This window comes from Esox lucius, chromosome 14, assembly GCF_011004845.1.
Source record: "Esox lucius isolate fEsoLuc1 chromosome 14, fEsoLuc1.pri, whole genome shotgun sequence".
In the NCBI taxonomy this organism is placed as follows: domain Eukaryota; kingdom Metazoa; phylum Chordata; class Actinopteri; order Esociformes; family Esocidae; genus Esox; species Esox lucius.
In genome coordinates this window covers 24406277-24422039 of record NC_047582.1, presented here as the reverse complement: position 1 = coordinate 24422039, position 15763 = coordinate 24406277, and the positions used below count along the sequence as shown (strand labels likewise).

The window sequence follows — 15763 nt, the reverse complement described above, 5'->3', positions numbered from 1 at the left end:
GTCTTTCAAGATGCGCAAACGAGGCAAATGAAGGAGTGATGTATTAAGGTAGCATGTGTTGCAGAGATAGCGGTAATGAGGTCCCAATTAAGGTAGACGTGTGTGTAATAACTGTAAAAAATGCAGGCACAATGGCAAATCTAAATGTGCAAACAGGCAAATTGAAAGTACAAGGTGTATGTGCAATTGAAATGGAGGGATAGCAGCAGGGAGGTTTCTGAGGTAGACACATACCTTTTAACAACTGAAAACTTCCATTATCAGGTATAGCAAGGCAGTGTCAGAGTAGTACAAGGGAGTAGTGCAACAAGGTCCCAGAGAGGCGGGAGGGGGGTTAGGGTAAGTGATATGTCACAAAGTACAGCAGGGTTACAGTAGCTGGGAAGAAACTGTTCCTGAGCCTGCTGGCGTGGGAATGGAGAGACCTGTACCGCCTGCCTGATGGTAGGAGGGAAAACAGTTGGTGGCATGGGTGTGAAGTGTGCCTGATGATCCCACGTGCCCTACAGAGACAACACTTCCACAGGAGGTCTGCGATGGCTGGAAGCTGGGCACCAGTGATGTGCTGGGCGGTTTTCACCACCCGTTGCAGGGCCTTCCGGTCGGCTTTGGAGCAGCTGCTAAACCACACTGTGGCGCTGTTTTTCAGCGCTCTATTGTGCAGCGGTAAAAGTTCACAAGGATCTTGGTGGACAGGCGAGCTTTCATCAGCCTCCTCAAAAAGTACAAGCGCTGCTGCGCCTTTTTCACCAGGACTGAGGTGTTCCGGGTCCAGGAGTGGTCCTCTGAGATGTGGACACCCAGGAATTTGATGCTAGACACACGCTCCACCTTAATACCATCGATGAGAACTGGGGCGAGGTTTCAGCCTTTAGACTTCCTGTAATCCACAATGAGCTCCTTGGTTTTCTTTGCGTTGAGGGCCAGGTTGTTGTCAGCACACCATACCGCCAGATGCTTGATCTCTTTGCTGTAGGCTGACTCGTCATTAAGGGAGCATGTATAAGATTTTGAATGATCTATTAGCATAAATACAAATAAATACAAGCATAAATTAATAGAATACATCTACAGTTAATGTTTTAAGTGAATGTTTAAAAACAAAATATTCTATACACATTTTTTGCAAGTGACAGATATTCCCCATCAAAGCTTTTGACAGATGAACTCTCTTAGGTTCATCTGACAATTTGCATTTAAGTCTAGTCTCATATTCGCTTCAGACATTCACAATACAATCCTTTCTACCCTAAACCACCCTGGACTTGCTATTCAGGTCTCATTTGGTAAGGGAAGGAGAGAGGAGAGTCATTTTATTGTTTAAATTCAGTCTTGTAAAGAGGCATGATTCTACACAGGGCCCCTATAAAAGTGATGTGATATCATAGCTGAAGCTGAGGTATAAGAAAGCAGTAAGACAAGAGGGTGTGGTATATGTCCAATATACCATGGATAAGAGCTGGTCTACACCACGTTTGGCGGAGCACTTTTACTGCTCCATATGTGTGGCTACCACCGTGGACAATGATTGTAAAAAAAATGCCGGAAAATACCCATCTCAACCATTAAGGCAATAATTAAGTCGTTGAAATCAACGAGACTGAACCTGTCTGGGATAGTAAACCTGTTTAGTTTGTTCACTCGTACGTTGAGGAGGATGGTTAGAGAGTATAACATTCTCCATGGATCACAGTTACAGAATTTCAAAAGTTGGTTGATTCTGGGGGTCATTAAGTTTGTAAAACAACAAAGACGCAACCTCCATGCCAACAATCAATTGCGAGATCTTGTCAAAAGAAGCTTCTACTCTCATTAAGGTAGGCCTAATTGTACACGGGCAACAGTTTTTTGTAAACAAGCTGTTTTCAAAACTATCATTTTTATAATTATTTTATTTTTATTAAAGATGCATGCATGCTCAGTATTTTATATAATAAACACCTGCCCCGTACATGCAATTTTCACGTATGACTTATTATACCAGTAGGCCTTATTTTAATTGCATATGCCTATTGATTTTTATGAATTGGGCATGTTTAACCGTTATACATCCCTGCTTCAGATTAATATAGGATTTTTTAAAAGCGAGGTGAGATACTGCGCAGATCGCTGCGGTGAAGTGAAGGGGAAAAGAGCCGGCAGCGTGCAACCACAGCATCTCTCTGTGCAACAAACTCGCATTTCGGGATAAACTGACAGACAGCTTGTGAGGACGAGTACACACTCAGTTTCCTCAACACAGCTGCCTCTGCAGCGAAGCCAGAGTAGAGAAAGAAAGATGGTATTTGTTTTGGTTTTGAGACTGCCGGGGAAAGCGCACATCGGCAACTCGGAGATGCTCCCGCTATTATCCCTAGTAGTGGTGCTGTGCATTGGTGCGGCTTTGCCTCAGCAGGTGAACGGTAAGTGTATGTTAAAACCGGACGAATGTAAACAGACAACAGTGTCGTCATCCCTCTGAAATTACTGTATATATTTTAGTGCGTCGTTGTCTTCAGGAGTGAGGTGCAGCCTTACTTTAAGGTAACTCAGAGAAGGGACGTTGCCTGGCTTCATACATACATATATATAAGTGAAAATGTAGCCTGAAATGTTGATGATGATTTAATGTGTCTGCTGTTTGTGTTTGTTGTGGTGATGGGTGAGGGGCTCTCTCATTGGGGTTTTGCTAAGATCTAACAGCTATATTTCACCCTGCCTCCCTCCTTTCTTCCTTCCTTCGCTCCTTTTCTCCCTTCCTCCCTTCTTCCTTCTTTCCTTCCTTCCTTTCCTCCCTCCTTACCTTATTCCCTCCCTCCCTCCCTTCTTCAGGGGATGAATGTGAACCTGTGTCATGTGAGGGTGAGCCTGACTGTTTCACCTACCAGCCAGAGGAGGTGCTGCTGTCATGTGAGTAAAGGAGGCTTTGGAATCAGTAATTAAATCTATTGACTCAATCAGGAAATTATTAAAGACTACATCTTATTACTATTCCATGTAGTTTCTCTTTGTCTCGTTCTCATTTGCTCTTTCTCCCTCTTTCTCTCCTACAGCAACGTCAGACTGGGACAAGCCAATTACAACAGGTAACAAGCATGCCCAGTCAATAGTTCCACAGCCGCTTGTCCACTCACACTGTGTAGATCTGAAAAGACTGGACACATGGAAAACACTTGCCATGTGCTGGTGTCTTGGTGTAGGCACTATGTAGCTGGTCTTTTTACATTTCTCTGAAGAGCACAGTATAATCTATATTTTAATGTAACACTTCACAACCATGTACAGTGTAGCTCTTTACAACCACATAGTCTATGTAATGCAACACTTCACAAACATTTATTATCGCTAAACTATTATTATACTTTACAGCTATGTATAATCCATATACACTTAACAGCTGTGTATAATTTATATAGCAATGAAACACTTCACAACTGTATATAATCTATATAGTAATATAACACTTAACAGCTGTGTATAATCTATGTAGTAATGTACCACTTATCAGCTATGTATAATCTATATAGCAATGTAACACTTAACAGCTGTGTATAATCTATATAGTAGTGTAACACTTAACAACTGTGTGTAATCTATAAAATAATGTTACATTTAACAGCTATGTATAATCTATATAGTAATGTAACACTTAACAGCTGTGTATAATCTATATAACAATGTAGCACTTAACCGATATGTTTAATATACAGCTCCGGAAATAATTAAGTGACCACTGCACCTTTTTCTTTCCTTTCCAAAAAAGTCAAAAAGGAAGGTTTTAAGTGAGGAACAGAAGGGTTAATTTAAAAGACCACTGCAAATTGAACGCTTCTGTTCCTCACTCAAAACTTTCCTTTTCAACTTTTTAGGTAAGAAAAAAAAAAGGTGCAGTTGTCTCTTAATTTTTTCCAGAGCTGTATCTAGTAATGTAACACTTAACAGCTGTGTATAATATATATAGTTATGTAACACTTAACAGCTGTGTAGAATCTATATAGTAATGTAACACTTAACAGCTGTGTAAAATCCATATATTAATGTAACACTTAACAGCTGTGTAGAATCTATATAGTAATGTAACACTTAACAGCTGTGTAAAATCCATATATTAATGTAACACTTAACAGCTGTGTAGAATCTACAGTTCAGTATATAGTAATGTAACAATGAACAGCTGTGTATAATCTATATAGTAATTTAACAGTTAACAGCTATGTATAGTCTATATAGTAATGTAACACTTAACAGCTGTGTATAATCTATATACACTCACCTAAAGGATTATTAGGAACACCTATTCAATTTCTCATTAATGCAATTATCTAATCAACCAATCACATGGCAGTTGCTTCAATGCATTTAGGGGTGTGGTCCTGGTCAAGACAATCTCCTGAACTCCAAACTGAATGTCAGAATGGGAAATAAAGGTGATTTAAGCAATTTTGAGCGTGGCATGGTTGTTGGTGCCAGGCGGGCCGGTCTGAGTATTTCACTATCTGCTCAGTTCCTGGGATTTTCACGCACAACCATTTCTAGGGTATACAAAGAATGGTGTGAAAAGGGAAAAACATCCAGTATGCGGCAGTCCTGTGGGCGAAAATCCCTTGTTGATGTTAGAGGTCAGAGGAGAATGGGCCGACTGATTCAAGCTGATAGAAGAGCAACTTTGACTGAAATAACCACTCGTTACAACCGAGATATGCAGCAAAGCATTTGTGAAGCCACAACACGCACAACCTTGAGGCGGATGGGCTACAACAGCAGAAGACCCCACCGGGTACCACTCATCTCCACTACAAATAGGAAAAAGAGGCTACAATTTGCACGAGCTCACCAAAATTGGACAGTTGAAGACTGGAAGAATGTTGCCTGGTCTGATGAGTCTCGATTTCTGTTGAGACATTCAGATGGTAGAGTCAGAATTTGGCGTAAACAGAAAGAGAACATGGATCCATCATGCCTTGTTACTACTGTGCAGGCTGCTGGTGGTGGTGTAATGGTGTGGGGGATGTTTTCTTGGCACACTTTAGGCCCCTTAGTGCCAATTGACATCGTTTAAATGCCACGGCCTACCTGAGCATTGTTTCTGACCATGTCCATGCCTTTATGACCACCATGTACCCATTTTCTGATTGCTACTTCCAGCAGGATAATGCACCATGTCACAAAGCTCTAATCATTTCAAATTGGTTTCTTGAACATGACAATGAATTCACTGTACTGAAATGGCCCCCACAGTCACCAGATCTCAACCCAATAGAGCATCTTTGGGATGTGGTGGAACGGGAGCTTCGTGCCTTGGATGTGCATCCCACAAATCTCCATCAACTGCAAGATGCTATCCTATCAATATGGGCCAACATTTCTAAGGAATGCTTTCAGCACCTTGTTGAATCAATGCCACATAGAATTAAGGCAGTTCTGAAGGCAAAAGGGGGTCAAACACAGTATTAGTATGGTGTTCCTAATAATCCTTTAGGTGAGTGTAGTAGTGTCACACTTAACACCCATATGTAATATCTATACTAAAGTAACATTTCACAGCCATGTATCCTCTATATGTCAGTGTAACACAGCACTAACAATGGTCACTTATTCCGCAGTCAAATAAAATGAAAAATTAGAAAATGAACAAAATGAAAACTTGTTTGTTGTCCTCAGCAACCAGCCATATGTTCCACAACAACTAATATGACTTTGGTGAACACATCCAAACACCTTCAAACTGTTAACGTATGGCTGTGCTATATTACACTCAAAACTCTGCTTATCTACCTGCATCTAGATACTGTATATACTACACTGAAACTCAATGTGTACATGTGAACTGTAAATCCATTAATATACTCGTTGCTCGTATCCAGTTATACTACAGCGTGCTGAGCACCACTTGTATATGCAGTACTTGTATGTAAATTTTTTTTGGTAAAATAAAATGTCCTCCACTATCTTCCCTATTACATGAAGGACCATTCTGGGTATCAGGAACAGTAATACTTGATTAAAGGGGATTCTGATTCTGGATCTAAAATTGATTTCAACATGTTCTGCTACCTTTGTTCATCTAGAAATCACATATTTTTTTGAGGGTCATTATTGCTGTGTGTGTGCGTTTTTTGTTATTTTGATAATCCATCATTAGCCGGAATTAGCTATTGTAGTAAGTCCATAATGAGTACAATCATTACTGTGGGGAGGAGAGTCACTCTGTGAGGTCTGTCTGTCAAAACGAATCACACACACACACACATACATGAATGCATGCTCGCACACACACACACGCACCCACACACACACACACACACACACACATAAACACTCATGGTTGTAAGCCTGCTAAATCAAAGAGTTTACACCAGATTCATTATTCAATGTTTGTCAAGGTCAGTAGAACGTCAGGGCAACGTGAGCACGTTATTATATTAGGGATATAACTTTTCATTGACATACACTGGTCCACAGTTAAAATGTCTAAGATATAATTGCATCAAGGGGACGTAAACCTGATCCTAATGTCCTATGTGTTTTTCAAATAACTTTATTTATATTTTCTGATAATACTGCTAATCTTTTGTGACAAATGATGCATCCTTTCCTTCAGTGAAAAACTGAGCACATGATAGCTATGACCGATAAGACATTTTGCACTGAACAGCTTAAATTTTACACATTGTCTAACGTCAGACTTTGTGCGTTGATCAACAGGAGGTAGGCCTGTCAGCACTTAAAAGCCTGTATGAATGTTAATGTTATCAAATGCAATCCTGAAAATTGTGTTTTACCAGAATTGAAGTAACCTAAGCTTTTTTTCTGGCTATACCCTTCCTGATGATCAGGACTTGCATTTACAGCTTTTTTATTTGTATGATGCACATTGAGCATTAACAATAATTTTGTTAGTTTTGCATATGACACACAGTATGTTAAGTAATTTGTAAATATACATATTACAAATATAATTTCATAATGAAGATTGCAATCTTTGGGAAGCCAGGGGCATGAAAACCATTTGGCTTTGAGACACAGGGAAATCCAAAGTATTTATTGAAAGATGCACATCCCTTACCACAATCCAGTAGCTAAAGAGCAAAGACTAACGTTGAAAACTGAAGTGAGAATTGGAGATCTTCATGGCTAGCCTGATGATGAGCCTCCCATAGGTTTAGCATGGCTAAAATGACAGTGGATATAAAAAGTCTACACACCCCTGTTAAAATGCCAGGTTCTTGTGATGTAAAAGAATGAGACAAAGATAAATCATGTCAGAACTTTTTCCACCTTTAATGTGACATATAACATGAACAATTCAATTGAACAACAAACTGAAATCTGTGCACACCAACAAATTATTGATTGAATCACCTTTTGATTTTATTACAGCACTCACTTTGGGTAGGAGTCTATTAGAATGGCACATCTTGACGTGGCAATATTTGCCCACTCTTCTTTGCAAAAGCGCTCCAAATCTGTCAGATTGCGAGGACATCTCTGGTGCACAGCCCTCTTCAGATCACCCCACAGATGTTCAATTAGATTCAGGTCTGGGTTCTGGATGTGCCATTCCAATACATTAATCTTCTTCTGGTGAAGCCATGCTTTTGTGGATTTGGATTTGTGCTTTGGGTCATTGTCATGCTGAAAGGTGAACTTCATCTTCAGCTTTCTAACGGACGCCTGAAGGTTTTGCGCCAAAATTGCCTTGTATTTGGAACTGTTCATAATTCCCTCCACCCTGACTAAGGCCCTGGTTCCTGCTGAAGAAAAACAGCCCCAAAGCATGATGCTGCCACCACCATGCTTCACTGTGGGTATGGTGTTCTTTGGGTGATGTGTAGTGTTGGTTTTTTTTGTTGCGCCAAACATACCTTTTGCAAAAAATTTCAACCTTGGTTTCATCAGACCATAACACATTTTCCCACATGCTTTTGCAAACTTCAGCCGGGCTTGGAGGTTTTTCTTTGTAAGAAAATGCTTCCGTCTTGCCACCCTACCCCATAGCCCATTCAAATGATGAATATGTGAGATTGTTGTCACATGTAGCACACAGCCAGTACTTGCCAGATATTCTTGCAGTTCCTTTAATGTTGCTGTAGGCCTCTTGGAAGCCTCCCTGACCAGTTTTCTTCTCATCTTTTCATAATTTTTGGAGAGACGTCCTGTTCTTGGTAATGTCTCTGTAGTGCCATATTTTCTCCAATTGATGATGACTGTCTTCACTGTGTTCCATGGTACATTTAATACTTTGGAAATTCTTTTGAACCCTTCTCCTGACTGATATTTTTCAACAATGAGATCCCTCTGATGCTTTGGAAGCTCTCTGCGGACCATGGCTTTTGCTCTGAGATACAAATAAGAAAATGTCAGGAAAATCCTAATAGAACATCTGAACTTTATTTGTGATTAATCAGAGTCAATTTAATTTTTAATTGAATTGTTCACATTATAGGTCACATAAAAAATTCTGACATGATTTACCTTCATCTCATTCTTTTACATCACAAAAACCTGGCATTTTAACAGGGGTGTGTAGACTTTTTATATCCACTGTATATACCCATGCTGGTCTGGTACTGTCAAAAATCCAAATGATCTTAAAACGGTGTTGATTCCAGGCCCATGCCAGCCCAATCCTTGCCACCATGGTGGTGTTTGTGAGACAACGGATGCTCAACAAGGTGATGCCTTCCTTGGGTACAGCTGTCACTGCTCTCCAGGCTACTCTGGAGCCCGCTGCCAACACAGTAAGAAACACACACACAAACAAACACGCACACACAAACAGTTTGGGGGACAGTTTGTCTAACAGCTGAGAGGGTCTCATGCCTCGCAGGCTGGGGGAGTGGCTTAATATGGACATTCTTAATGAGGTCACTCAGTGGGGGTCACTCTTAATGATGTCATGCACATTTTCTCAGGGATATGATGAGATATGACAGCTGGCACTGAAGAAAAACACCCAGCAATACAATACCTATACCACCTACGATCCCTGAGTCCTTGACACTCTCCAGGGGGTCTCATATATTATGCATCAGTCTCAGACTGATAAACAGGACACTAGATCAGTTTATGACATTAGTCACATTAGAATCACATTAGAATCCGGAAATTATACATGCAATGTGTCATGTGATTTGCCTCCCTGAATTTATTAAATCACACAGGGAAACGGGGTGTGCAAAATTAGAGAACGTAATGCATGAAACCTTCCCATTATAACTAGACTATGACTGTGTTCGTGTTCTAGATATAAATGAGTGTGAGAGTGGACCATGCCACAGTGGAGGTGTGTGTATAGACCTGGACGCCAAGTACTTGTGCGTGTGTCCTGGAGAATACACAGGGAGGAACTGCCAGCACAGTGAGTGTGTGTTCATTAATAATACGAGCAGTTGTTTTACCTGGCATTCAGTTATTTGTGTAATGAATGTGTTGTGTTGTTGTTTTACTTGTTTATGTGACGGTCATCGCAGTACAAATATTTTCTGTTTTGAGGTTCCGACACTTTCATGGACACCTAATAAAATGACTTAGATATTGGTGTCATGAGCTTTCTTGCGGTTTTCTTTGTGCATGTGTGTGTGTGTGTGTGTGTGTACTGTATGCATATTCCGTAGTCAGTTGAGCTATTTAAGCACTGTGTGTTGTCCGGATGGTACCAGGGCTTCTCTGCTTTCCATAAGAGGCAGACTGAAGAGTCTGTTTGTGGGGAGAATGAGCAAAAAGGACCTGCTGGACACCCACACAGACACCTGAACCTCTCCCCCTCTACACACACTCTCCACCGGGACAAGCTGTCTGTCCACACACACCCGCACGGGAGCTGTAAATAAAGAAAGGAGAGCTTCCAGAATGAGGAGGCCTTTATTCTGTGTCATTTTGCAGCCTCGGTCACTGAGAATCAGGAGGATGGACTGATACATTGAAATAACAAGGAACTAAGAAAAAAAGAAGTAAAGGACAGGCTGGCTAATGTTAGAATAGAAGAATGAGAAAAATAGGAAAATTATGCACTGATCAAACCAAGCAAAGTTTTACCAGGAGAGTTGCCAGTGCCGGCTCTAGCATTCTGGGGGCCCTAAGAAGAATTGCATTTGGGGCCCCCTCGCCCCTATCCGTCAGGGGCTCCCTAGTAGTCAGAGGCCCCTTAGCGGTTGGGGGCCCTAAGTGACCGTTTATGTTGTTTATGCCTGGAGCCGGCCCTGAGAGTTGCTTATAGATGAATCCCAGAGTGTGAAGGCTATTGACTGAATGTTTCTGTCTCTTCTCACGTTCTTCATCTCGCTGTGTCTCTCCTGTCGCCTGTGTCTTTATATTCATTGTCGTGTACCCTTTTGTATGTTTATTGGTATGTGTGTGTTTGTACCTACTGTCCTTCTCCGCAGAGTGTTCTGGTCCTCTGGGCATGGAGGGTGGCATTATCTCCAAGGGGCAGCTGTCCTCGTCCTCTGCCCTGCGGGACATGTTCGGCCTACAGCGCTGGACCCCCAACCTGGCCCGGCTCCACCGCACAGGGATGGTTAACGCCTGGAGCCCTTCGGAGAGCGACCGCTGGCCCTGGATACAGGTACAACACACTCAGGCTTACATATGGAAACACACACTAGCAGGCACACACATAAACATGCAGGCAAACATGCACAGACACACCCATGAACATGCACAGACACACCCATGTTGTTCACGAGTGAGGGAAGGATGGAACGGGAGATTGACAGACGGATCGGTGCAGCTTCTGCGGTACTGCGGTCGATGTATCGGTCTGTCGTGGTGAAGAAAGAGCTGAGCCGCAAGGCGAAGCTCTCGATTTACCGGTCAATCTACGTTCCTACTCTCACCTATGGTCATGAGCTTTGGGTCATGACCGAAAGGACAAGATCCCGGATACAGGCGGCCGAAATGAGCTTTCTCCGCAGGGTGGCTGGGCGATCCCTTAGGGTGAGAAGCTCGGTCACCCGGGAGGAGCTCAGAGTAGAGCCGCTGCTCCTCCACATCGATGGGGGTCAGCTGAGGTGCCTTGGGCATCTGTTTCGGATGCCTCCGGAACGCCTTCCTGGGAAGGTGTTCCGGGCCCGTCCCACCGGGAGGAGACCCCGGGGAAGACCTAGGACATGCTGGAGGGACTATGTCTCCCAGCTGGCCTGGGAACGCCTCAGTGTCCCCCCGGAAGAGCTGGAGGAAGTGTCAGAGGGAAGTCTGGGCATCTCTGCTTAGACTGCTGCCCCCCGCGACCTGGCCCCGGATAAGCGGAAGAAGATGGATGGATGGATGTATGTATCACTAGCAGGCACACACATAAACATGCAGGCAAACATGCACAGACACACCCATGAACATGCACAGACACACCCATGAACATGCACAAGACACACCCATGAACATGCACAAGACACACCCATGAAAATGCACAGACACACACATGAACATGCACAGACACACCCATGAACATGCACAAGACACACCCCTGAACAGGCACAGACACACCCCTGAATCTCTGTGCAGGTGAACCTGCTGCGGCAGATGCGTGTGACAGGCCTGATTACCCAGGGTGCACGGCGGCTGGGCAGCTCAGAGTATGTGAAGTCCTATAAGATTGGCTTCAGTGACAATGCTGCGAACTGGAGCATGATGACAAGCAGGGGAGACACCCAGGATATGGTGAGAGACCAACAGAGAAACAAACAGAGAAAGAGAGATTACGTGTGTGTGTGTATGTGTGTGCGTGTGCGGGTATGTGTGCGTGTATGTGTGCGTGTGTGTACGTGTGTATCTAAATCAGTCTGACTTCTCTTCTAGATATTCCATGGTAACTCCGACAGCAGTTCTCCCATGGCCAATGCCTTCTTTCCACCAATAGAAGCGCAGTACATACGGGTTTACCCCCAAGTCTGCAGGGGCCATTGTATGCTGCGTATGGAACTGATGGGCTGTGAGCTCACAGGTCAGTGGCGTCACCACTGGCAGCCTGATGTACATTATGCTAATCAGACTACTACCATACCCCCTTATCAGACTACAGTCAAACCATACCCCCTTATCAGACTACGTTCAAACCGTACCCCCTTATCAGACTACGTTCAAACCATACCCCCTTATCAGACTACGGTCAAACCGTACCCCCTTATCAGACTACGTTCAAACCATACCCCCTTATCAAACAATTAATGTGGGTTGTAACATGAAGTACATTTTTGACAATGGTCACAATCGTAGCACGTGTGACAATGGTTATGAACATAGTAAAATATCATGCAGTGTGAAAACCCTGATGTGTTGGTTTCTACTTCACCCAGGTTGTTCAGAGCCTTTGGGTCTGAAGGGGGGTCAGGTGCAAGACTCCCAGCTCACCTCATCTTCAGTGTACCAGACGCTTGGCATGGGTTTCCTGGCCTGGACTCCCAACAGAGCCAGACTGGACCACCAGGCTAAGGTTAACGCATGGACCGCAGCCACCAATGACCACAACCAGTGGATACAGGTAGGAGGGAGGAAAGACAGATTGTATTTGAATTTATAATCTCCTCACATCTCTACCTATGTCCCTCTCTCTCCCTCTCTCTCTCTCTCTCTCTCTATCTCCCTCTCTCTCCCTCTATGTCCCTCTCTCTCCCTCTCTCTCTCTCTCTCTATCTCCCTCTCTCTCCCTCTATGTCCCTCTCTCTCCCTCTCTCTCTCTCTCTCTATCTCCCTCTCTCTCCCTCTATGTCCCTCTCTCTCCCTCTCTCTCTCTCTCTCTATCTCCCTCTCTCTCCCTCTATGTCCCTCTCTCTCCCTCTATGTCCCTCTCTCTCCCTCTCTCTCTCTCTCTCTATCTCCCTCTCTCTCCCTCTATGTCCCTCTCTCTCCCTCTATGTCCCTCTCTCTCCCTCTGTCCCTCTCTCTCCCTCTATGTCCCTCTCTCTCCCTCTATGTCCCTCTCTCTCCCTCTATGTCCCTCTCTCTCCCTCTATGTCCCTCTCTCTCCCTCTATGTCCCTCTCTCTCCCTCTGTCCCTCTCTCTCCCTCTATGTCCCTCTCTCTCCCTCTATGTCCCTCTCTCTCCCTCTATGTCCCTCTCTCTCCCTCTATGTCCCTCTCTCTCTCTGCACTGTCAGGTAGACCTGCTGGTCCCTACAAAGATAACAGGTGTCGTGACTCAAGGAGCGAAAGACTTTGGTCGTGTCCAGTTTGTGCGCTCCTACAAACTGGCCTACAGCAACGATGGAATAAAGTGGACGACATACCAGGATGAAGGACAACACAAGGACAAGGTATAAAGTGGAATGTTTCATCTCTAATCTCATCCAGAGATGAGATTTATACTGTAAAGACAAAGACGGAGAGGGAAAGAGAAAGGTTATATTTGAGACAATGTTTCATACTGTATCTGGTTGTCTTGAGGACAGTGTGTCAGACTGTGTTTGTTGTTGCCTTGATGATACAATGTCAGACTGGATCTGGTTGTCTTGATGACTGCGTCAGAGTGTTTCTGTGGTTGTCTTGGTGACAGTGCGTCAGACTATATCTGTGGTTGTCTTGGTGACAGGTGTTTCAAGGAAATGTTGACAACGACACCCACAGGAAGAACTTAATTCAGCCACCCATTTATGGTCGCTTCCTTCGCCTCATCCCCTGGTCCTGGTCTGGACGCATCACATTACGGATGGAGCTCCTGGGCTGCACTGAGGAGGACTGATCATGTCTCTGATTCCTCTTCCTCTCTAAGCTCTCTCACCTCTCACCTCTCACCTCTCGGTTTCGACCTTTTCTTTCTCTGTCTTCAGTCTCTCCCTGTCTCTTTTTTTCTCTCTGCCTCTCTCACTCTTTTTTGTTCTCTCCTTTCCGTGGACACTGCCCAAATTATATTTGAACATAGGTCACAAAAGGTCATTTTGATTTGATTGTCCCTTCATCTTTAATTGATTCTCTATATCTCCCATGTAATGTGTGTTCCAATAGCTGTAAGTTAGTGTAGTGCCAATACTATACAGGGTTAATATTTCCATGGCTGACCTTTGACTGTTTCCTCCACAACTACTAAGGACCATAGTTTCTGATGGCCAAACAGTTGTTGGAAAAAGCACACACCTCCGCTAAGAGTAATCACAACATTCAAAACGGGAGTTAGAATCAGTGTAAAATAAAAGTCACGTCATTCATGCCATATTATCCGTATTTAGGTATTTTTCGCTGTTTAATAGAAATATAATGTTGTCCAATGTGTGCTTACTACTGTACAACCTAACCACTGATATTGTATCTATGGATAATTGAATACAATTGAATGTAGTATTGTAATATTGTACTGGTTACAAAACAACAAAGAATTTTCTAAACAGAAAAACAAGCAATATATTAATTCTCTCTGTTAATTCAAATTAAAGGGTTGGAATCTGGTGTTGAAATTTCCCCTTGGGGATTAATAAAGTGTTATTCTAATATTCTTGAAATTAGCTGTGGAAGGCATTTGTGACCAGCTTGCTGAGTATTAGGCAGCAATCTAAATATGCAAATCATAGACTTTTCCCTAACCCTAGCTTTGTAGCTACATCTTGGTTTGACCCTAACCTCAACCACAACCCTTTATGTCCACATCCCAGTTCAACCCCTAACAACAACATCTAAAATTTCAAATCCACAGCCCAGTTCAACCCTAACAACAATGCCAGTTCATCTCAGACTATTGCTTACCAGTATTAGCTTCGTCTTATCATTTTGGATCCATTCACATTTAAATATTGAATGAGGGAAATTGCCTTCCCATCCTCTCCCAGCTGAAATTATGTGGCTGACTGGTAATTACTGAAAATCTGGGAAAAGAACATCATTGCCACCAGCTGGATGATGGTAGGTATTGCAGTGAAGAAGAGAGATAGAGTATCATTGCCATCTGCTGGTCAATGTTTGGAATTGCAGTGAGGAGAAAAAAAGAAAGCGAGAGAGACAGATAGACAGACAGACAGATAAACAGAGAGAGAGAGAGATAGAGAGAGAGAGATCTGTAAAGGCATCTTGGCTACCTGAAACAGGGCATCTCGGCTACATTGGTAGGGCATCTTGGCTACTCGGTAGGGCATCTCGGCTACTTTATTCATAGGGCCTCTTTGCACTCTGGACAGTAATGGCAAAAGAAGCTTACCTTTAACCTGTTCAATACCCAAGATAATGTAACAAATCTACAAATTCGTTATATGGGAGTATAAAATCCAGCAACATCACACTAATATCTATAGGTTGGAACCAGATCAGACAAAATTATGGAGGAATTCTTTAGTTATAGATCCTGAAAAGTAACCCGCAAAGCATAAAATTCATCCTTATGGAACGACCCCTGACCCCTGTGTAAAATATGAATGCTTGGGAGTAGAGACTATTGCTTAGAATATGTCACCTGGAAACTAGTCTTGAAGGAGTAGCTGAAGTAGCTTGCCTTTATCTTTATCTAGGGCCAAGATATGGCCAAAAATCTATAAGATTATTGTCAAAATCGCCATACAATTTTGACTGTTTGTTACTGCACTAAAAACGCAACTATACCCAAATACCAATAGGTAACATTTTGGGAGGATTAAATCTTGCAACCTCACACTGTTATCTGTAGGTTGGAACCAGATCAGACAATTCTACTTTGGAATTCTTTAGTTATTGATTCTGAAAAGTAACCCGCAAAGCATTAAATTCATCCTTATGGAACGACCCCTGACCTCTGTGTAAAATATGAAAGCTTGGGAGTTGAGACTATTGATTAGAATATGTCACCTGGAAACTAATCTTGAAGGAGTTGCTGAAGTGGCTTGCCTGTATC

At 43.0% G+C, this 15763-nt stretch overlaps 1 protein-coding gene across 1 annotated transcript; it reads left to right on the top strand.

Moving 5' to 3' along the window:
* Positions 1-2106: 2106 nt before the first annotated feature.
* edil3b (EGF-like repeats and discoidin I-like domains 3b) lies at positions 2107-14954 on the top strand. Its single transcript, XM_034296806.1, has 11 exons — positions 2107-2402; positions 2812-2889; positions 3033-3065; positions 8592-8720; positions 9227-9340; positions 10365-10546; positions 11482-11637; positions 11776-11920; positions 12273-12457; positions 13074-13229; positions 13505-14954. The coding sequence occupies exons 1-11, from the start codon at positions 2279-2281 to the stop codon at positions 13652-13654; spliced, it is 1452 nt and encodes a 483-aa protein (XP_034152697.1). The 5' UTR covers positions 2107-2278; the 3' UTR covers positions 13655-14954.
* Positions 14955-15763: the final 809 nt, after the last annotated feature.

Coding starts and splice junctions, on each gene's coding strand:
- edil3b (XM_034296806.1), top strand. CDS start 2,279: ATGGTATTTGTTTTGGTTTTGAGACTGCCGGGGAAAGCGCACATCGGC. Junction 10,547..11,481: donor ACCGCTGGCCCTGGATACAG/GTACAACACACT, acceptor ATCTCTGTGCAG/GTGAACCTGCTGCGGCAGAT. Junction 11,638..11,775: donor GGGGAGACACCCAGGATATG/GTGAGAGACCAA, acceptor CTTCTCTTCTAG/ATATTCCATGGTAACTCCGA.